At 40.6% G+C, this 23,386-nt stretch overlaps 5 protein-coding genes and 1 pseudogene across 6 annotated transcripts; 5 read left to right on the plus strand and 1 right to left on the minus strand.

The window, feature by feature from the left end:
- Positions 1–773: 773 nt before the first annotated feature.
- Positions 774–7,712, minus strand: LOC143480602 (dynein regulatory complex protein 8-like). Of its 2 annotated transcripts, XM_076978373.1 has the most exons (7): positions 7,553–7,712; positions 5,854–5,938; positions 5,648–5,720; positions 5,446–5,525; positions 4,275–4,317; positions 4,023–4,089; positions 774–1,526 (listed from the first exon to the last, which is right to left on the minus strand). In XM_076978373.1, exons 1-7 carry the CDS (start codon positions 7,575–7,577, stop codon positions 1,408–1,410), a joined length of 492 nt encoding a protein of 163 aa, XP_076834488.1. In that variant the 5' UTR covers positions 7,578–7,712; the 3' UTR covers positions 774–1,407. The 2 variants fall into 2 exon arrangements, with proteins under 2 accessions (XP_076834488.1, XP_076834487.1); XM_076978372.1 differs by lacking the exons at positions 774–1,526; positions 7,553–7,712 and adding an exon at positions 7,033–7,135 and having other exon boundaries at positions 1,613–4,089.
- Positions 7,713–11,572: 3,860 nt separating this feature from the next.
- On the plus strand, positions 11,573–11,960 carry LOC143480613 (histone H4). The gene has a single exon (XM_076978382.1). The coding sequence runs from the start codon at positions 11,573–11,575 to the stop codon at positions 11,882–11,884; it is 312 nt and encodes a 103-aa protein (XP_076834497.1). The 3' UTR covers positions 11,885–11,960.
- Positions 11,961–14,657: 2,697 nt separating this feature from the next.
- LOC143480610 (histone H2B 1/2) lies at positions 14,658–15,059 on the plus strand. Its single transcript, XM_076978380.1, has one exon. It carries the CDS (start codon positions 14,668–14,670, stop codon positions 15,040–15,042), a length of 375 nt encoding a protein of 124 aa, XP_076834495.1. The 5' UTR covers positions 14,658–14,667; the 3' UTR covers positions 15,043–15,059.
- A 3,494-nt stretch (positions 15,060–18,553) lies between these two features.
- Positions 18,554–19,453, plus strand: LOC143480601 (histone H1 pseudogene; annotated as a pseudogene).
- Positions 19,454–20,411: 958 nt separating this feature from the next.
- Positions 20,412–20,947, plus strand: LOC143480606 (histone H2A-like). Its single transcript, XM_076978376.1, has one exon. It carries the CDS (start codon positions 20,432–20,434, stop codon positions 20,816–20,818), a length of 387 nt encoding a protein of 128 aa, XP_076834491.1. The 5' UTR covers positions 20,412–20,431; the 3' UTR covers positions 20,819–20,947.
- A 418-nt stretch (positions 20,948–21,365) lies between these two features.
- Positions 21,366–22,926, plus strand: LOC143480603 (histone H3). Its single transcript, XM_076978374.1, has one exon. The coding sequence runs from the start codon at positions 21,484–21,486 to the stop codon at positions 21,892–21,894; it is 411 nt and encodes a 136-aa protein (XP_076834489.1). The 5' UTR covers positions 21,366–21,483; the 3' UTR covers positions 21,895–22,926.
- The last annotated feature ends 460 nt before the right edge of the window (positions 22,927–23,386 follow it).

Consider the following 23,386-nt stretch of genomic DNA (forward strand, 5'->3'; position numbering starts at 1 on the left):
TTCTGCTGAACTCACACACACACACACACACACACACACACACACACACACACACACACACACACACACGCACACATACACATGCACACACACGCACTCATGCACGGAGGCACCCACACACACACACGCACACACACACACACACACACACACACACACACACACACACACACACACACACACACACACACACACACACACACACACACACACCATGGGCAGTCATGGTCTGGTGGTAGAGAACTGGTTTTGTGCCCGGAGGGTCGTGGGTTTGATTCCCAGACCTGAGGCCATGACTAAGGTGCCCTTGAGCAAGGTACCTAACCCCAACTGCTCCCCGGGCGGGCGCCGGGCTAGGGCTGCCCACCACTCTGGGCACGTGTGATCCACAGCCCCCTAGTAATCACTAGTGTGTGTGTGTGTGCACCACAGCCCCCTAGTAATCACTAGTGTGTGTGTGTGTGTGTGTGTGTGTGTGTGTGTGTGTTCTAACTGCACAGATGGGTTAATCATCAGTATCCCATTGATATACTGGTATGTATATGGAGGGTGGTGTGACTTGGTAAAATGTAAATGTGCCATATTTGTCAATTGTGATTTTTCAATTGAAAATTGTTCTCTGCTTTTAAAGGAGGAGGAATTATACACTGATGTAACATATTTTTCATGCCAACAAATAACGAGGAAATCTTCCTGTTTTGTACCATGTTGGGAATTTCCTTCTCCGACCCAGACGGGCCCCAACACCGCCCCGATGAACCGACTGGTTTTGACTGAGTGGTCCAAGCAAAGTCTTGACAACAAAAGTTCTTTTAAAATGATTTATATAGAATATAATTGAATGCAATATAATAGAAGTATACGTGGTACAAACTCTTCAGTGCACTGGTGCTAGTTGCCTAGGAATCTACCTAACCCAAGTGGATCTCAGCAGTGTCCAAGCGAAAAGCCTCTCGTGCTGGTCGATGTCCTTTCTTTCATACTCTCTGTCCATAAGTTTCGATTTGTTAAGTTTCGATAACTCCCCAATCCTGGCTGCTCTCCATGGAAATTCACCTGCTCCTCTTCTCCCAGCCTGTGTGCCTGGTTATCTAAAAACTGCTTGCTACACATCCTGCACTGAATAGGCCCCTTCTGTTCTCCTCAAGGCCACTGAGGCCTCCTTACTCCTGCTTTCCCACAGTCTTCCTGAAAAACACTAAATTGACACATCAAGTTATTAGCCTTTAATTTTCTTTTTTCCAACAACCATGAGGCATTTATTTACAGTTCAAAGGGAATAAATGACAAGTTCTTTGTTATTGTATATAGAGGTTTATTATATTTATTTTTAACATTGTGTATGAGGCGCTGACAGTGCAGCATATGAAACAGTACAGAAGAACTGTGAGGAGCATCTTTCCATCATCACTGTGTGTCATCGATGGTCATCATGCTCACAAAGTCCTTGTAGAAAATGACATTTTTGTCGGGATCAAGAGCTGCAGAGAACATCTCCTCTGTTTCCTCTTGGGTAAAGGGCTCCCCTGATTAGTGTGAATAAAACTGTGCTTACCAGTGTTTTACAGGCAAATTCAAAATATCTAAACCACATTAAAACACTGAGAAAATGTGCAGTTAATCAATCAATCAATCAATCAAATTTTATTTATATAGCGCTTTTTACAACAGTTGTTGTCACAAAGCAGCTTTACAAGTGCCGAGTCCTAGCCCCCAGTGAGCAAGCCAAAGGCGACAGTGGCAAGGAAAAACTCCCTAGTTTTTTGCATGAGGAAGAAACCTTGAGAGGAACCAAGACTCAGGGGGGGAGCCCATCCTCCTCTGGCCGACACCGGTCACCATGACAACAACAACAATATAGACAGAATGTAGACAGAATGTAAAAGATGCAATAATGTCCATTTAGACCGAAAAAGATGTAATAATGTCCATCATGGTGTAGGCATCCGGTTAGGCAGGAGGTGGCCGGCCAGGATGGATCGCTTGTCTCTCCTCATCTCATTATTCCTCAAGCAGGCGGGCAGCCATGTGGAGAAATGAAACAGGGAAAATTAGCTCTGTATGAGGACATATACAGGACAGGTAAAATTATAAACATTTCTGGAGTGTGGCAGCAACTCCGGCACTAAGTTAAATTATTACAGCCTAGCTAAAAAAAGGCAGAACCAGAAGGTAACATAGGCTTGGGGGCATTCTGAGACAATGGCATCCGTCCACTGCACTGTCAACAAACTTGAGTGACCACGAGCAGTGACAGGATGACAGCACCAGCACCCCAGTCTACCATAAAACCCTTCGTCTATGAACACCTGGATCTGTACCTTTATCTAAGGGGGATATTAATTATCAAACGCTAGACTAAATAAGTGGGTTTTCAACCTAGATTTAAAGATTGTGACTGTGTCAGAGTCCCGGACACATTTAGGAAGATTATTCCAAAGCTGGGGGGCCTTATAAGAAAAGGCTCTTCCCCCTGCTGTTACCTTGTTAATTTGTGGAACTAATAACAGACCAGCACCCTGTGATCTTAGTTGACGTGGGGGTTCATAGTAGGAAATAAGTTCCTGGAGGTATTCAGGAGCAAGCCCGTGTAGTGCTTTATATGCTAATAATAGAATTTTAAAATCAATACGAAATTTAACTGGGAGCCAATGCAGGGCTGATAGGACTGGTCTAATATGCTGAAATTTTCTAGTTCTGGTCAGAACTCTAGCTGCGGCATTTTGAACTACTTGAAGTTTATTTAGATTCCTATTTGAACATCCTGACAGTAGTGAATTGCAGTAGTCTAGTCTAGAGCTAACAAAGGCGTGCACCAATTTTTCTGCATCATCCTGTGATAATGCATTTCTTAATTTGGCAATGTTGCGGAGATGTAGAAAAGCTATCCTAGTAGTATTATCTATATATTTATCAAATGATAGGTCGGAGTTGAGTATGACGCCTAGGTTTTTGGCTACTGTGCCAGGTGTAATGGGATAGTCTGCAAGATTAAGCATTAAATTTGGAATTTTCTGTCTTGCGGCCTTAGGGCCCACAAGGAGAACTTCTGTTTTGTCCTCATTTAATTGTAGGAAGTTTAGAGACATCCAGCATTTAATATCTCTTACACAGGCCTCAATTTTTCCTAAACTTAGTTTGTCATCGGGTTTGGCTGATATGTAAAGTTGAGTGTCATCCGCATAGCAGTGAAAATTGACACCATGTTTGTTTATAACTGTGCCCAATGGTAGCATATATAATGTAAATAATAGTGGTCCTAAGATGGAGCCTTGCCGGACCCCATATTTAACCATTGTACGTTTGGATGAAATATTATTGAGCTCTACAAACTGATAGCGATTTGTTAAGTAAGACTGAAACCATGAAAGGGCTGTGCCTGAGACTCCAACCCAGCGTTCTAACCTTTCTAGCAAGATCCTATGATCAATTGTGTCGAAAGCTGCACTAAGATCAAGAAGCACTAACAGTGATACATAGCCTTGATCTGATGCAAGGAGGAGATCATTTGTTACTTTAACTAATGCTGTTTCAGTACTGTGATGGGGCCTAAAACCAGATTGGAACTTTTCAAATGTGTTATTCCTATACAGATAATAGGCATAATTGCTGGGCAACAGCTTTTTCTATGATCTTAGATATAAATGATGTGTTTGAAATGGGTCTATAATTAGATAGCACAGTCGGATCAAGATTTGGTTTCTTGATCAGAGGTTTGATAATTGCTAATTTACATGATTTGGGCATGTGACCTATTGTAATGGATGAGTTAACTATAGTTAGAAGAGGTTCAGTTACAGCTGGTAACCATTTTGAAGTGCGACACAGAGGCAGAGAGGCTCATCACACATGTTGCAGGTGATGAGGGTCAGTAGAATGATAAACGTGTTGGGAACAGGGATGAAACGAAACTGAACACACACTGGCGATCCTGAGTCATGTACATTATATTCTATTCATGCAAGAACGTATGTTTTTATATTGTTAACTTATGCTTTTGAATAAGTGAAATATGATTTTACCCTCTTGCATCAAATATTTGGATAGTTCTTCTGGTTCCAAAAATCCCTTTTTCTGCTGATCTAGAACCTAAGGAGGGTGTTCAGGGTAGATTAGTAATTACACAGAAAACATATAAGCTAAAGTATCCATAGCAATGACTGTAGAAGGGGTCCAGTGTGAAGAAGGCTGCCATTAACGTAGACATTAATGCACTCGCAGTGCATGAACACTAGAACTAGAGTTTCTAGATCTAGTACATGAATGTGAATTACCTCAAAGGCTTGCAGGAGCATATCATCAGGAATGGGGCGAAACCTGAACAGAGGAGACAGAACAGAACCGGTTATGCAAATCTATTCTCCCACATCAAGGGCATCGCTAGGACTTTTTCAATTCGGGGTTCAGGGGATTCAGCCAATCCACAAAATCTTTCTTCATTAAAAAGGTCAGGATTGAGCAGAATGTTAGTCAAGAATTACTTTTTCACCAGCAGCAATCAAGCACTGTCCTGGCTTTAAAATATATGTAGTGTGGGTTCTGAAATGAAAGTGGTGCTAAAGTACGCAGTTTTAATAACCATGCAACATGTTTGGGGCTGGCACTGAAACACTCTCCTGAAACTCACCCCAGAAAACACCTCATTCCACATTACAACACCATATATATATATATATATATATATATATATATATATATATATATATATATATATATATATATATATATATATATATATAGTTAACACTTAAAATACACCATATCTAAGTATTTTCTGTGAAGATAATTGAAATCATCTTTCTTAGAGATTTGCAACACACCATGACACACACAACACACACACACTCACCACATCTCACTGGGTGGATACTAAATGATATAATGAATATGCCTTGTGTACAAAGGTAAGGCTCACATGAACAGGAGCTAACAAGTCAACTAATTACAGTTATGTAATAAGGAATATCACTCCATTCTCTTAAATGGAGTTATACATGTTACAATAAACAATAATCAATAAATGATCAGATTCAGATCTACTAAAACATTATTCACCTATGCTTTCAAATGGCTGGGTGATAAAAATCAGCAAACCTTTCTTGCAAAACCTACCTTACTTGTTCAGGTAATTAAAACCTACTTTGTTGTTTATTGTCAATGAATCACTGAAACAAGTAAAGTCTTGCTCAGACAGATCTCAGACAAATTATGTTCCAGTAAGAGAAACTCAGTAGTCACTGAGAGTGCATGCGGCAATATTGGTCCACTTTAATTTACTGTGATGAGTTTCACATAATGGATTTAATGCTAATGGTGCTAAAACGAGAATCAAGCATCTACTGGGAAGAGTTCAAATGTGAAGTTTCATCCAATACTAAGAACATATCATTTCATCAGTACACTCTGGGATCATATAAAATCACAGTGAATTAGGCCTTGTCTTACTTGTGCTCCATCAAGACCTTGGTCATAGTCGGAAGGAATTTCTCAAAGCGGATATATCCTGTTGACTCCTCCTCCTCAACCTGTTAAAGCAACTACACATCACCTTCACTATACACCAGATCTCACTACACAGCCAATAAAACACTGTGGTGGCCTATAACTTATAATGAAATATTCTACACAGACAAAATAACACTCTGACCTCTGCAATAATGTCATGCAGTTCAGCTTCAGTTGGAAAACAACCAAGGGATCGAATAATGGTACCAATTTCTCTAGGAAAACAAGAAAAGGACACATTTAGAGAAATAAAGCAATAAAATGTAATGAACGAGAACTGTGCATGTACAGTGGAGTAAATGGGGAGTTTGCACATTTAGGTGGGGTTTGTCATGAATTAAACCTTACCTGACATCAACCGTGTGATTGAATTCATGATCAAACACATCAAATGCGTTGCTGATCCTCTTGTGGACCTCAGATACAATACCTTCTGTAAAGGACAGTAGAAAATTATCTTGTTAATCCAAACAGCTTGACATGCCTGTTGTAACGAAGTGGCCCAAGGTTCGTTTAGGTGTCGTCAGGTCGAATGTGATGCTAAAACTTTTTTTTTTTTTTAGAAAATCTCATATTCATACTATATTGAAAAATAAGTGTTTTTTGTCATTTTATGATAGCTCCCTACAATTAACTTTCAGCCATGAAGATTTCAAATATAACCTTTCATGTATAACCTTTGTTAAACTCCGTCAGGTAACTGGTTTGGTGGTCAATCTTGCACTGGGATCTTTCAGGTTGTTCTTAAGTCAGATAACAAGTTACTTAACATGTGAACCATTAGAATATCTGCACGTCACATTTAGAGGGAAATGAAGTTCATTAGCAAAGTAAAATATAAAATAGTGTAGCCAACATATTTTATTGTTTATGTCAACTTTATGCTCTAAAATGAAAATGCCAGTTAGCCAGCCAGCTAACGTAGTTTAGAGTCCTGCACGGGTCCGATTTTTGAGACCCGTACCCACCCATATCCGCAGAGTACAGCACCCACCCGCCCGCGAACCCGTGGTTATTTCAAAGTTAAATCCGTACCCGCCCGGACCCGTTAATATTCTACCCGTTACCCACCCGTGCCCGTGAAAAATCACACAAATCGAAAGTATTCCTATAGAGCACTTTATTTTTCAATGCGCCTCTGAAAAAACGTCAGTACAACACAAAATAAAATATAAGGTTGCTGTGCAGGAACAGTATGGCTATTCCTATCTAAAATTAGCAACTGCAAAACGAGAGGGAACAAATGCCAGTATAACAACTAAATAAAATCGCATAGGTTCACAAATCTATCCTAGGTTACTGTGCATGAACAGTATATCGTCCACAGTCCCTGGTTTGAGCTGCGTTCTGCGCTCTTGGATCACAAATCCTAAACGCCAAGTTCTCTCTCGTCATTTTTCCTTGTTCTAGCACGGTCACCCATTTGCTTTGTAACCACCTAGCGAGCTACAATAAATCCCCGGTACTGTGTTATAACCAGCCTCTGCTCATGTTTCCGCTGGAAAAGAACCGAAGTTTGGGTATTACCCCAGAACAGGTGAAGAGTAAAGTTCAGCCCGCTCTGGCCAATGGAGCTACGGTATAAGTAAGCTCCCCTGAGCTTCGCCACCACCATCGGGAGGCGCTAATCAGGCAAAATGTAACACTATGTTCATTACGTAGCAAATAAAAGCCTACTAAAAATGACCACTTATTTAACTTACCCGCCCGCATACCCACCCGTATTTTAACTTACCCGCCCGCATACCCACCCGTATTTTAACTTACCCGCCCGCATACCCACCCGTAAAATTTCGGTATGTGTAAAACCCACCCGTTTCAGCATCTATTTGCCCGTACCCGTGGGTACCCGCGGGTACCCGACCCGGTGCAGGACTCGAACGTAGTTACAACCCTGTAACATTAGCTAACAGCACTATAGTAGCTTAACAACTTGTGTTAGTTAGCAAGCGTATGCTAGTCAGCTAACGCACGTTACTGCACGGCGCAGAATATCTGGTCACGTGACCAACAAAGACACATTAAGAACGTTCACGTCGTTTGATACCTGCAGAGTCTTTATCTCCCGCCATGTTTGACGCTACAGCTGGTTGCTAAGAGACAGAAACGTTCACTTCCGTTCCGCGAAGCTCGCGCGTGTCCGTCATCAGTGATGGAAGTGGCTGATTTACAGAATATAATAGATGAAGAGAGTGACGGACGGCGGAGGTCATCTCCGTTTATTCAGCGCTGCACTGATCACAAGAACGCGCCTAGGATCATAGGTTTCAGCCAACAGAGTAGGTATTTGTTTCCATTTTGTAACCGATGGTGTTTCTACCATGGCAAAAAACAAGTCTACACAGCTAAAATAAATCTGATCAACAAAATGAAAGTTATAAGAGGATGTTTTTTTCATGACAGAGCACCTGCCTAATATACCACAAGAGAGACTGTGTCCTACAGTAACTGACCAAACGGTCCAGTGATGACTCCGCCTTGCTGACAGTGTTCTCACTGCTTCAGCTTCCCTATTGAGTTAATAATAGCTCAGCTAGGTATGAAAATGTTTCAATTTTACCTGAGTATGGGCTTCAAATACAGTGATCCTAAACCTCGGAAAAACAGATCTATTGAAGCTCAGTTAAACCTGAGATACAGCGACATCTAGTGGCAGATAATGATTTTTAAATGATAATTTAATTTTTTTTTAGATTTACATTTAACTTCAGGTTAACTTCAGACTTTACTACAGATTCCAACAACACAGCATTTAAATACACTGCATACACAATATGGAGCTGTATTTCATTCAGATTTATGCTTATGGGTAATTTCTCAACTACAGTTCAGCTAATGACAGCTCAGTTGCCCCGTGCTATCAGCTCGGGTTGGATGCCTGTGTTTTTACCCTTCAGACAGAGACCTTCACTATAAGGTATCCTGGGACTGCTGCTGTAAGTGCTTTGAGATGAAGGAGTGAGAATGCAGTTCTGAATGTCCTTCGGTCCTTTATTGTTACACAGACTAAGGTGTGTGTGTGTGTGTGTGTGTGTGTGTGTGTGTGTGTGTGTGTGTGTGTGTGTGTGTTACTATTGGTTAACTCTTATGAATTACCTCTCCTATTAATGATTGCCCTAATTATTGGCCAAGCTTATTAATGACCACCCTTATTTTCACGTTTATTAGTGTCTGTCCTTTTTAATGACCACCCTTATTAACCCATTTCAACCCATCGGTCACAATTGTGACCAAAAAAAAATTCATTAATTATAAGCCTCTAAAAATGTTACTGGGTACTTTCCCAATACTATATAAGGATATATTGAAATATTACAGTGTTTCAATTAAATGTGGGCAGTATCACATTTTTTGAGTAAATTGTCACATGACCAGAGCAGTTTACTTCCTGGTTGCACCTTGAGAAGAGGATGGCTGCCTCAAAGCTCCAAAATAAAAGGATAGTAAAGTATGTTAAAATAAACATAGAAAAAAATATTTTTGTACACATGCTCTCTAAGTTGTTTAGTTATAATATATGCATTTACAATTAGTCAAATGTCTTTGGTGTGTTTGCAGAATGAGTAAACATATAAGCAGTCACAATTGTGACCGGTGGGATAGAAAGTTGTATCTAGATGCACACATACTAAATATACAAAATTCTTCAGGATGACTTTAAGTGAAGTCCTTGACATGTAGATGATGGCCCAGACAAAGCATGCAACATTGCAATCATACCTCAAAATGAGAAAGATGCTTTTATAAGTGATGGTTCAGATATGGACTACCAGGGAGAGATGGGCCATTTGCCAGCCAGAATTTAAAATGCTGAACTGTTGAAGACAGATGATGACCGGAATAAAATTTACTGTGAACTCCCCCTCCCCTCACCCCCACCCCAACCAGCCCCCCACTGCAGGGCCTTTAGAAAACATTCCAGGCAACCACAAGAGCCAACCTCTTCTTCACCACTGTCTACTGTTAAACGGCCAAGATCTTCTAGCCACCCAATAGATAAGATAAAAGAGCCTCCAACATCCTCATGTCACAAGACTGGCCAGTCTGAGAGACCTCCAAGATATCCTAGATGTCAGAACAGGTCTAAAGACACCCCAAGGTCCTCTGAATTCCAGAATGGAGTCTGAGGAACCTTCAAGGTCATCTAGTAACCAGAGGGGTCAGCCGGAAGGGGTATGGGCACAGCCTGAGGTGGTAAAAAATAGTCAAAGTCAAATTTATTTATATAGCACTTTTCACAACACATGTTGTCACAAAGCAGCTTTACAATTGTATGGGTCCAGATCCCTAATGAGCAAGCCAAAGGAATACATATAGTATACAGCCCCAATGCTGCTGAATGTGTCAAACAGAGCTGTCCAGATCCAATGGATCCAATGAGAGATCAATGTTGAAATGTCCAAACTCTACTCTACCCAGACCAAGGCCAGGCCACTGAATATGACTATGGAAGAGCTCCTTACATTCTATGGGATTTTACTGGAATCCGGATACAGCACAGTTCCAAGAAGGCGTATGTACTGGTCGTTTGATTATGATGTACACAATGAAAGCATTTCAAATGCAATGCGGAGGAAATGATTTGATGAGATCATGGCCTCTCTACATTTTGTTGACAACACCAAGATCACAGTGGACTCATTTTTCGAAGTCAGACCCATCTTCACTGAGCTCAACACATCATACAAAGTCATGCCATATCCAGAATGGCTGGTTGTGTATGAAAGCATGATACGATATTATGGCCATCATGGATGTAAGCAGTTTATCAGAAGCAAACCAATCTGTTTTTGTTATAAAATCTGGAGCCTTGCCTCACACAAACGGTACATGCATCATATGAAGCCATATGGGGGACGCTTCACGCTCCTCCCACAGACCAGATTAGGTCAGGGGCCTCAAGATTCAACATCACAATCAAGTCCAAGAAGTGGTGGTGGTCCACTTTTGCATAGTCATTACTTTTATAGAGATGTTATGGGAGGAACCATTGATCTGCTCACCTTCACACGAGTAGTGGCACAAACCTTTCATTGAGAATACGCATATCATCCCACCGGTCACAATTGTGACCGGTAATAAAACACACTTTTTCATCTACTTTTCTCATTTTTTTTGAGGAAATAATTCTTGATTATTTCAAAGGTTTGCTAATAACACATGATTTGCATATTTGCATGCCTGGGAAAAATTTGGGCATAAATGGGTTAATGGCCGTTAATGGTGTTTTGATCACATTGTAGGAGTGCAGATTTATTCATTCATTTATTCGCATTGTTTGCTTATGTCACAATGAGATGTTATGACAACTCAAAGCTTCTGTGTCATAGGAAGCAGTAAAATTACATGCAGTGCAGACACACAAGGTAGGAAATACATGTTGTATATAACCAACCTTTGATGTGACCAAACCTCTAAATACGTTTCTTTTGTTTTTATAAAGCCATGCATTGACTCTGTATGAGGCCCTACTGACTTAAATAATACTGTTTTGTAGGAAAAGCCTTCAGTCATAAGCATATTGCCGTTTCGGTTTTGTTTTGTGTTCAAGACAAATTTCTTTCATGAAAAATGTATTTTTGTAGAGGTCTGAATAGTGTTGTAGAGGTCTGACTAGTTTTGTAGAGGTCTAAAATAAGTTGGAGAGGTCTTGCTAGTGTAGAAGTCATACGTATGTTGTAGAGGTCTGACAAGTTTTGTAGTCATCATACATATGTGGGTGAGCAAATACTTTTGGCAATATAGTGTACTTCTATGCCAAGTCTTATTCTTGTTATAAGCAGTAGTAGTAACAGTAAGAGTTGTAGGCCGGCTATTGCTGTCTTTCTTTGCTTTTATTTGCTGCTTGTTGTGCTTGCCTAAACTATCTCAAATTGTAAAATTGTACTTTTGTGACTTAGCGTGGATTCCTTGTAAATGTGGTGCTGGAGGCTTTGGAGGAACGTGGCATTTAGCTCCGCCTCCTCCAGTGCTCCAGTGTCTTCAAGCAGGTCCTGTAGAGAAGTATAACAGATGCGCGCTGGGTGTTGCAGCTTTATTGTTTCAGTAGTGAAAGAAACGATTAGCGATGTCTGGAAGAGGTAAGGGTGGTAAAGGACTTGGGAAAGGAGGTGCTAAGCGTCATCGCAAGGTTCTCCGTGACAACATCCAGGGCATTACTAAACCCGCAATTCGCCGTCTGGCTCGTCGTGGCGGTGTCAAGCGTATCTCCGGTCTGATTTACGAGGAGACCCGTGGTGTGCTCAAAGTGTTCCTGGAGAACGTTATCAGGGACGCGGTTACCTACACCGAACACGCCAAGAGAAAGACCGTCACCGCTATGGATGTGGTTTATGCTCTGAAACGCCAGGGACGCACTCTGTACGGATTCGGAGGTTAAACGCTCAACTCGACACGAAACCAACGGCTCTTTTAAGAGCCACCCATATACTCATTTAAAGAGCTGTTTCATGCGTTTACTGGTAACCATAAGCGTCAATTACTTAAACGCGCACGGAGAACGTTTTGTCCGAATTTGCTTTTTGAATGTACTTTTATTAAAATTATGGAAGGGTCCATACACAATCATTGCGAAATCCATAATGTCAAACATTACAATATTAAAACAGCATACGCTTTATACCATTTCATTTTATAGGCTACATGAACTGTTACTTGTTTACTGTTACATGAACCCCCAGATAATTTCTACACCATTTATCACACACAATGTCCGACGTTGCCGTGTACTACAACAGTTTTAAAATGCACGTTGTAGTCTCTGAATCCTAAAACATTTAAATACATGGACATATTAAGTAAATGGAGACGCTTTATAAAAAACAACGTTATGACCTAACTAGTAACCACAAGTGCCAATTATTTAAACGTGAGTGATCCTGCACATATACGTATACACTATATATATAAATTTGAGTTGACTTGACTAGATATTAGATTAATAGACTCATTTTCCTCTCTATGGTGAATGTAAAATTTTGTTCATTTAAAACCAGTGTTATATTGTGAGAAAGTGAATGGAACAAAATAACATTGAAAAAGGTCTTTACGTGCATTTAAATACATAGACATCAGGTGGTGCTAAAGCACCACCAACTCTGCCCTTTATCAACGAAAGTGCCCTTTTGAAACTTCGGGGGGTTTTTTATTGTTTTTTTTAATTATTATTTTTATTATTATTATGATTTTACTGAGGTCGGTTTGAAATGATCTTTTGAAACTCTGAGCGATTAAAAAACAATGCCCTGAAATGAGCCACCACCTCGCACACACCCGACCTCTCTCTTCCTTTAACACCAGATGCGCTGCAGGCTGCAGCAGCAGTTCAGTTCAGCGAAGTGAAGGAAGCGTCTTCAGCACAGCACACACGGTCACAGATAGACTTCTCCCGTGCCCCACCAGCCAGGTCACATACACATCAAGTCAAATCGTACCGTTTGCCCTCTAAGCCCAACGTGAAATCATCTTCTTGTGCAGTAAAATGTCTCATACAGCACCAAACTACTAAGCATTTTTAGCCGACTGGTCACCTGATAAACTAATCGCTTTAGCCCAAATCAATGAAAGATAACGTGAGGACGACCACATACAAATAATTAAGGTAGAGTTTGCAAATCTGTAGACCTATATTGATTTACTAATTGCAAAATATATGCAACAAGGCCTGCAGACAGTGGAGGGTAAACAGAAGTTAACTGAAGGACTTAACAATGACTGTATATCAGAGCCGGAGTGGCTAATCGGGAGATTCGGGAGGATTCCCGATGGGCCGGTTCATGTCAATCTCTAGTTTGGGCCGATTGGGATGGAAATATAATTTTGGGCCGGATTTGCGCATGAAACTCCCGGGCTGAAAAAGTGGCCCACTCCGGCCATGCTGTATATAGTTAATATTGGATATGGATTTTATCAGTTGGCTGCGTTTCTCCATTGAAAACTCACGTTTAGAGAATGTTACAAATAAAATGTCAAATTTCATTCAACATGTGCTTGTAATTTTTTTATAATGGCGTGTTCCACGTGCGCTATAAAAAGTGCCCCCCCCCCCCCCCCCCGAGCACTTGCCCCCCAAAATGTCTGTGCACGCCACTGTAGGCTACTGTTATAAGGGGTGACTAACAACATTGGATTATGTTGTTTTTGACCCGCTAACACCAAAGATGTGTGCAGTTTTCTAATACAATTTAAAGATGTACACCAATCAAGGTTCTGATTCCTATATTTAAACTGAAAGTCCCCATATACTAATTTCTTTAGGTTCTTTTAATGTTTTTATTTATTTATTCTAAAGACGATCTTTAACTGTCTTCCAATTTCTACAGCTCCGAAGCCTACATCATTCCTCATTTTATACATTCACTCAGTCTACTTCTGTTATTTCCCCAGATAAACCGTACACACAATTTATCACACAAAATGTCCGACTTTGCCGTGTAATACCACAATTTGCCACAATTTAAAATGCACGTTGTAGTCTCCGAATCCTGAAACACGTTTTGTAAAATAAATGGAGACGCTTTATGACGAAATAATGCAATGAATCTGCATTATTGAAACTAATGGTATATAATTTTATGACGTTATGACATTATTTAACATTCTATGTCTGTTCTAATTATTTTAAGTCGTCTTATTTACTCTATTACAATACTCTGTCTATTTTAATAAATTGTCATTTTATTATATTATTTTATTATGTTTGTTTCCTTTTTTTAAATGTTTTTTTTATTTATTTTGTAAAGCACTTTGAGTTTCATGTATCTATGAAAGATACTATACAAATAAAGATTTTTTTTTGTAATGATAATCAAAGTTATGACCTAGCTAGTTTAGAACCACATCCAAAGAATTTTAGTCTAATAAAATGATAAGCTAGAAATTCTTTGCGCAAGCAGAACTAAACAGATTTTGAGGCTCTATCATAGTTTTCGTTTGAAAGTTGAAGGCAGAAATGGCTGGGCGGGATTAAGAGGTAAACGCTACGGCACAGTGGGGTGGCGGAGCCACGATAGGAGGTCCTGTCAGAGGAGGGCTTGTTTTTGACCAATGATGCTTAGTCATGAGCGTGGAGGGAGGGCGTGACCTAATTAGAATACCAAACTCTTAATGTAGGAGGTGCTGGAGAGTTGTCATTCAACGGTGTTTCACTCATCTCTGAGCATCATGCCTGAGCCAGCAAAGTCCGCCCCGAAGAAGGGATCTAAGAAAGCCGTGACCAAGACGGCCAGTAAAGGAGGCAAGAAGCGCAGAAAGACCAGGAAGGAGAGCTACGCTATCTACGTGTACAAGGTTCTGAAGCAGGTCCACCCCGACACCGGTATCTCTTCCAAGGCGATGGGCATCATGAATTCTTTCGTCAATGACATTTTCGAGCGCATCGCTGGTGAGGCTTCTCGTCTCGCCCACTACAACAAGCGCTCTACCATCACCTCCAGGGAGATTCAGACCGCCGTGCGCCTGCTGCTTCCCGGTGAACTGGCCAAACACGCCGTGTCTGAGGGCACAAAGGCCGTCACCAAGTACACCAGCTCCAAGTAAATGGCCGAATAGTGCGACTTAACAAACCCAAAGGCTCTTTTAAGAGCCACCCACACTTTCACCCAAAGAGTTTTTCCCTTAGGAATGTGTTTGCACAATAATTAGATTAAAGCTATTTCTGTCCTGTTAATTTTCCCACGTGCTGTGCTTTGTTGGGCAGCCTAGAATGTATTTTATGTTGTGTTCTATAATGTATATGATCTGTACAACTTTGTATCCACTGCTGTACGTTTTCTTAGCATCTCAGCTTGTGTGTGTGCGCGTGTTACATTTACATTTATGGCATTTAGCAGACGCTCTTATCCAGAGCGACTTACAAAAGTGCTACGTAGTTGCTTGGAATCTCCAAGAATAGATAGTCCTGAACACAAGGTACTCTAAGCTGGACAAACCACTAGACGAAAGTCAAATGATACCTAACAATTATATCTGAACATACTAGTGCTGTCAATTCCAGGTGCCGCGATTAAAAGTCCTCACCAGGATTTTGCTCTGGCTTCCTGGATTGTATTGATTCCACTAATTTTACCTGGATTGCTAATTAGAAAATCTAGCAAGCTTGAGCAAAATCCTGGTCAGGACTTTTAATCGCGGCACCTGGAATTGACAGCACTAGGACATACACATCACCTGAGGAAAAAGACAGTAAACAATACCTGTAACAAACACCTGAGGAAATAGACGATAAAGCACAATTGACAAAGCATAATTATGCAAAGAGCACTTGAAAGAGGTGGGTCTTCAGTCGGCGTCTGAAGACAGCAAGTGACTCCGATGTTCGGACACACAAGGGAAGTTCATTCCACCACCTTCGAGCCAGGACAGAGAAAAGTCTGGATGCTTGTCTCCCATGTGTCCTGGATGATGGAGGGTCAAGACACCTGCATGTTGACGTGTGAGAAAGGAGAATATAATATACTGTATGGGGAGACCGGGTGTTGTAACATGGGGAGAGTTGTAACACCATCAATTCCACCGATCATGGATCAGATATGAGTCATATGATCATTCCGGTATTTACCCAATTACTCCCTGATCACACATGGTGAATATCAAGGATGGAAACAGACACATGCAGATTCCATAGAGAAAAAAATGAGGTGAAAGAGTAAATTTCTGAATCAAGACTTTATTTTTAGTTTAGTACTTGTGGTTTATCTGCAATAGTATAAGAATTATATTACATTGAACTATTACATTAATTGTAGTAGGTAAATTGTGATGCATTTTGCCTTGTTAAGTTCAAATCCCCTTGCTAAACAGCTAGCTAAACAATGGCTGACAGGGGTGGGGTGGGTTGTAACAGCTTTTAAAAGTGTTACAACCATCACCTTACATACAACTAAGAAAACATTATTGAATTTAATTATTTTACAGAATGCCTAGGCAGTGTAAAAGAAAGACTGACATAAAAGACAAATGTTTTTTCTTAAAGCATCTGATGAGGTCACAAAGAAGGGCAAGTCAGTCAGATCAGTTGTGAAGGCACATAGTATCTGCCATATAACACACACACACACACATTGACATTGTTTATTATTTGACATACATGTTCTTTACACAGGTACATACATATTTTTGAATAAGTTTGTTCTAGTACACTAATTTACACACACTCAAACAAAACAGAAAGTGGATATAAGTTATGGTCAGTCACAGAGAGAGAGACATTGTTCTGGGTTGTTCTTTCATTATTTTATTTACTTTTTGAAGCATATTGCATGGTGTGGCCTCTGTTGTAGCTTCTTTTGTCTATTGTGATATTTGAATTGAGTTTTGAATTGGTGCCATTTGTAGTAAACAAATGTGTGTACTTTATATAAAAGTTTGAGAAGTCTAGCTCAAGAATTCAGTGAGATAAAGGTTCAGAAGCAAAAAGTGTTACAAGCAAACCCAGTCTTCCCCTATTATATATAATTATAATAATTAATATTCTTTGCCCACATATGTCCACATTCTGGGAGTGGTAATACAGAATTGTAAACAGGTTTGCAATAATATTACCCAATATAATTGGCAAGGAGCAGACGTGTGCAATTAGGGGTCATCATATGAGGGATAACTTGTGTACATTAAAGCATCTGTTGTGTGAAGGAGAAGAGAAAAACTACTTTATTGTGGGCTTGGACCAGACGAAAGGTTTTGGTCTTGTGCAAAAGGAACATATATGAAAGGTTATGGAGTAATTTAGAGTACCAGAAGCACTGGTTAATGATAAAAATGTTATGCCAAATCAAAGGTACAGGTTGATGTTGATGGTGTTTTGACTGAAGCCTTTGAAATGCATATGGAATTATTTGTAATTTACATCTAGTAAATTTTAGGAAATATATGTATTTATAATAATACATACTATAAATATGAATAGCACTTTTCAAACACAACAGCAATTGTAAGAACACTACAAAATACAAAAGGAAACATACAGACAAATTGAAGAAAACATAATTTTCTGTCTGTCATTTAGGCTTCTGATAAATTTAAGGATTTTGCACCATCATAAAAAAACCAGTGGGGAGAAAACAGTTCAGAGAGTCCTTGGAGTAGAAACACGCCTACTTGTCTGACATACACAGACGTATGGCACTGGAAATGCTACTGGGATTTTAAAGAACTGGTAGGCTGGAAAGAGAATAAACTGACTAGAGTTTAGAGTTTATTTCGGATTTTAGAGAAACATGTACATATACGTATAAACATATATAAAAACACATATGTACACATACATTTACATAAAAAAGAAAGAAAAAGAAAGTAAAATAATAATATTTAATAAATTATAATGGTGAAAATAATGATAATCGAAAAATGTAGTTTGAAGCATTAACTTATATTGACTACCCTTTTTAATCAAATATATATTTTTCCAATTATGTTATTAATAATAAACTTTGCTCATCTACAGAACAATCATACATTACTATTAAAAATCAATATCAAGTTATACATATATAAAATTATTTATCTTTATTATAAGTATCTATTACCTTATTTTTAAGCATGTTTTTCAAATTTGACAAGTGAACTGCAGATTTTTATGTCCTTGTCACAACTGTTCCACAAGTTTACACCTTTGACAGATAAACATTTACTTTTCCATTAGTTCTTACTCTTATTTTTTTTAACATACCTGTTCATAAGTTTAATTTTTCCTGATTCTTGAGACCACCACTATTATCTCATAGTATTTGTACATATGGCCACGGCCTCCTGCACCCCATGCTTGTGTTTAAGTCACACCTACACAAGGGATTTTTTAACTAATAAACACACCATTGCCACGTTCAAAACACCTCCATGCATTTACTCAGACTCTCCTTCATAGCACACACTATGAGCTGTTAGACCTACTCCTTCATTTCTGTCAATTTCACCCCACACATCACACAAAACACAGCATGTCTTCTTAGGTGCGACAGGCGCAGGTTGCGTTTTTGTGGCAGTTGTACAAAACGACCCGGAACTGCATGGGCTTCCCTGGCACGCAAATAAACGAGAGAGACTTCTCTTGCCATTCGCGTTTTTTGATGCACTGCAAATAGTGTTTGGATGCATATTTAGGTCGAGATTTGTCGTGAGAAAACACAAGTGCCATCTACTCACGGAAGCACAGGCACGCAGTGTCGGGCGAGTTGAGTCTACACCGTCCTCATGTGTATTTTAAGACCACAGTCCGTCGCGAGGAGGGAGGTTCACATTCACAGATCAGTTCGTTCAGTGTTTGTTTCTCTTAGAAAATTCAAGGATGGCAGAAGTGGCTCCAGCCTCAACCGCTGCCGCGCCGGCTAAAGCGCCCAAGAAGAAAGCTGCCGCTAGACCCAAGAAAGCGGGACCCAGCGTCGGTGAGCTTATCGTTAAAGCTGTTTCTGCTTCCAAAGAACGGAGCGGCGTGTCTCTCGCCGCGCTGAAGAAAGCTTTGGCTGCTGGCGGTTACGACGTGGAGAAGAACAACTCTCGCGTCAAGCTCGCCATCAAGAGCCTGGTGACGAAAGGGACTTTGGTGCAGACCAAAGGCACCGGAGCGTCTGGCTCGTTTAAGATCAACAAGCAAGCGGAAACTAAGAAGAAACCCGCCAAGAAAGCCGCGCCTAAGGCGAAAAAGTCCCCCGTTAAGAAGCCTGCCGCGGCTAAAAAGCCCAAGAAGGTCGCAGCAAAGAAGCCCGCCGCCGCTGCAAAAAAGTCGCCCAAGAAGGCGAAGAAGCCCGCTGCCGCCAAAGCTACCAAGAGTCCCAAGAAAGCGAAGAAGCCGGCCGCTCCGAAGAAAGCAGCCAAGAGCCCCAAGAAGGCAAAGGTTGCAAAGCCCAAGACCGCCAAGCCAAAAGCAGCAAAGGCGAAAAAAGCAGCCCCTAAGAAGAAGTAAACGTGCATGTTTTCATGTCTTGGTCTCCCCAAAAGGCTCTTTTAAGAGCCACCCACCTTTTCTTCTAAAAAGCGCTTTTCTTTAAACTCTAAATATCTAATTAGGGTCCAACGAAAATCAGTTTTTCGTACTGTATCCATAGTAAACATGTTGCATTTCATTATTCACAGAAATATTGTATATAATAAGATTTTATTGTATGCTATGAATACATTAGTCTGCCCAGCTTTCCTCTCCTTGTCATACATGTACGTAGCTTGAATAACTTGAGTACATTTCTACATTAAATTGAAGTGCATACATATAGAAAAACGTTATTACGAGAGGGAGTTTTGTAGAGTAAACGCGCGTAAAACATTTTGCATCTCATTCAACATATGGACATGTACACAGTAATATTCTATTGTATGCTATATTTTTAAATTTGCCAATCTCTCCTGTCCTTGTCATACATATGCGTGTACCCTGAATAGCTTAGAAGATTTCTAAAACTTTATTCAATATTGAAATGCATATACGAAGGACATCAAGAAAAGACGTGCCACATGGAGTGTTGCAGGCAGGGTTGCCAGGTCCTACAAAAATATCCCGCACAAAGTCAGTGTAAAACCCGCCATTCAGAACCCTAAACTAGCCCAAAGTATATGACTGCAGGGTTGCCAACTTATCAATGTAAAATGGAGACAAATTAAGTATTCTATCGCGATCGATTCTTAGTGTTGACTTATAACTCCCGCGGTAGCCCAACTCAAAAGTAGCCCAAAAAACCGCACCCCGCGACCCCAGAATTTTTACCCGCGGCTGGATTTTCAAACAAGCCCAATTTGGCGTGAAAACCGCGAACCTGGCAACTCTGGTTGCAGGGGAAAGAGATGGAGGCTGGCTTTGGATGTCGACCGCTTCGGGTTGGTTATTCGTCATGCCTTCTTTAAGCCAATAGGAGAGCAGCTTATTTAGCTTATATCTCCAGCGCACTTAGCGCAGGCGTGATTATTTCATCTTTGCTTACACGACGCTGTGGTTGACATTATGAGTGGCAGAGGCAAGACCGGTGGTAAGGCTAGGGCCAAGGCCAAGACTCGTTCGTCTCGCGCCGGACTGCAGTTTCCTGTGGGCCGTGTACACAGGCTTTTGCGCAAGGGTAACTACGCCGAGCGCGTCGGTGCCGGTGCTCCCGTCTACTTGGCTGCCGTGTTGGAGTATCTAACTGCTGAGATTCTCGAGTTGGCAGGCAACGCCGCCCGCGACAACAAGAAGACTCGTATCATTCCTCGTCACCTGCAGCTCGCCGTGCGTAACGACGAGGAGTTGAACAAGCTGTTGGGAGGAGTGACCATCGCTCAGGGTGGCGTGCTGCCCAACATTCAGGCTGTTTTGCTGCCCAAAAAGACCGAGAAGACCGTTAAATCCAAGTAAATTTCCCTTCTGTTTTCAGAATCCAACGGCTCTTTTAAGAGCCACACACATCGACTTATGAAGTGCAACTTTTCATTCATGCAGATTTTAGTCTGCGCTCTTGTGTCATTATTTGATGCTGCTGTTTCACGTCTAAGCATTCGCACACTTCGTTTAAATGCGCACAATCACTCAGTAATGTTGCATATGCACACATGAAATTATACGTGTGCATAAAGACAGACATGATGTTGCTCCTATGAACAGAATATAGGACAGTAAGCATAAGCTGCTGGCAACTAATGAAAGCCAGCAGTGTTTGCAGGTGAGAAATGTAGGATTATATGGTACCAGAGACATAAAATAACAGTGTTATACCTGCAGAGTCTGTTTTTAAGCAGATTGTATGCGAATTAAAGAGACTGATTACGGTGCATTATGGGCAGAAAAATTCAAACAAAGTCTTGCCGTGAACCCGCCTGAAAAGTAGGCGTTTTTTTAATGTGCGCGCTCTAGAGTACGGGCCAATTGTCGAGCGGTGACGCACACTTGATTGTCCAATGGATGGTCTTCGTGTTGAAGACGCCCAATGAGCGCTGGTCGTCGTTAGGGCTTAAAAAGGATGTCGCCTTACTAGGTTCCTATTCTCGTTTCTTTTTGTTGGTGAACAGTCGATTTTTGTCACTATGGCACGAACCAAGCAGACCGCCCGTAAATCCACCGGTGGCAAAGCCCCGAGGAAGCAGCTCGCCACTAAGGCTGCTCGCAAGAGCGCGCCGGCCACTGGCGGCGTGAAGAAGCCTCATCGTTACAGGCCCGGTACTGTCGCTCTGAGGGAGATTCGTCGTTATCAGAAATCTACTGAGCTGCTGATCCGTAAGCTGCCTTTCCAGCGCCTGGTGAGAGAAATCGCTCAAGACTTCAAGACCGATCTCCGCTTCCAGAGCTCTGCTGTCATGGCCTTGCAGGAGGCTAGTGAGGCATACCTGGTTGGTCTGTTCGAGGACACTAACTTGTGCGCCATCCACGCCAAGAGAGTCACCATCATGCCCAAAGACATCCAGCTGGCCCGTCGGATTCGCGGAGAGCGTGCTTAAACTGAGCGCTCGGAGTAAAAGCCCCAAAAACACAAAGGCTCTTTTAAGAGCCACCTAATTGTTTCACTGCAAAATGAGCAAGTTCACTCAGCAGAGGAATGGTTCTCTGGTGCTAAATAAGACTTAAACCATGAAATTGCTGTTTTCACATCTATCTAGTAAAATGTGATATCTGCTGTGAGATGCTGCACTGAGATCAAGCAATAAAAACACAAGTGTGTAGGCAACAAATCTGGTAAGCAGGATGAGATGAGCCCTTCAATTTAAAATGTGTCCTTGGTGTCATTTCCAACATACAGTAGATTCACCATAGACACCAGTGATCGAGTCCTGATACGCAACAAAATTCACAAGAAGCAACTGTACAGGGTAGCCTTGGTTCAATATGATCTATATATTGCACAATACATAATTATTCATCTTTGTAAAACAAGAGTTTTGTTTTTACAGTGAACAGCATTTTCTTTTGTGGACAATAAATGTTTTTGCTTGTTTTTTCATTTTGTTTGATTCAAGGCCTGATTGACAACATTTTTTAGTTTTGAGCACTGCATTTGAGGCACTGTTTTGAGGCAATAGTTTGGTTCTGCAGGAAGAGTCAGAGGTTTTGTGAATTTAGTGTGTGAATTGGGTTTTGATAAAGAAGGAAGACGACAACAAATGAACACAATAACATTCCTAACCATTCATAAATGACCCATTGAATCAGAGATGTCAGAAGCAATAGTTGGTTCTACAGAACCACGGTAGAAAGAATAAGAATTAAAGTGAAAATTATTTTGTAATATTAATTATCACTGTTAGTATGTTTTGTGTGTGTCCATGTCAGCAAATGTATACATGAAATCTGAGAAACCAAGATATGACAGAAAAAAAAAATGCTGAAAAGTTATTATCCACAAGCTAGCAGACAGCTGAACTCTTGGCAATAACACTAAATCCATTAGAATAATACTGGGAGGCCTTCTCATTTGTTTACCCCTCACCTTCTGTATTTTGTTCAGTACTTTGAATTGATGTGTTTGAAAACTGCTAACATTATTGCCTTATTATATTTCATTCTATGTTAAAAAAAAACATCTAAGAACATTTTGAAGTTCTATTTAAAAAATAAGGAGTAATGGATTTTATATGCTGTGATTCTATAAGTTATGGAGGGCTGTACAAAGAATTTACAACTAATGAAATGTAACAAATGGAAATCATGTCAATGTGGGCAATGGACATTACAACATAATAGTGTGCAAGATGATTTGATGTGCAACTGATCTGACTGACTTGCCCTTCTTTGTGACCTCATCAGATGCTTTTTAAAAAAACATTGGCAGGCACACCACTGTCAGTCTTTCTGTTCCACTGCCTAGGAATTCTGTAAAATTATTAAAATCAAGAATGTTTTCTTAGTAAGGTGATGCTTGTAACACTTTAAAAGGCTGTGTTATTATTAATAGAATATTAATAGGTACTAATGAAATGTAACAATGTTTATATT

The sequence above is a fragment of the Brachyhypopomus gauderio genome, chromosome 17 (genome assembly GCF_052324685.1).
Source record: "Brachyhypopomus gauderio isolate BG-103 chromosome 17, BGAUD_0.2, whole genome shotgun sequence".
Classification (NCBI taxonomy): domain Eukaryota; kingdom Metazoa; phylum Chordata; class Actinopteri; order Gymnotiformes; family Hypopomidae; genus Brachyhypopomus; species Brachyhypopomus gauderio.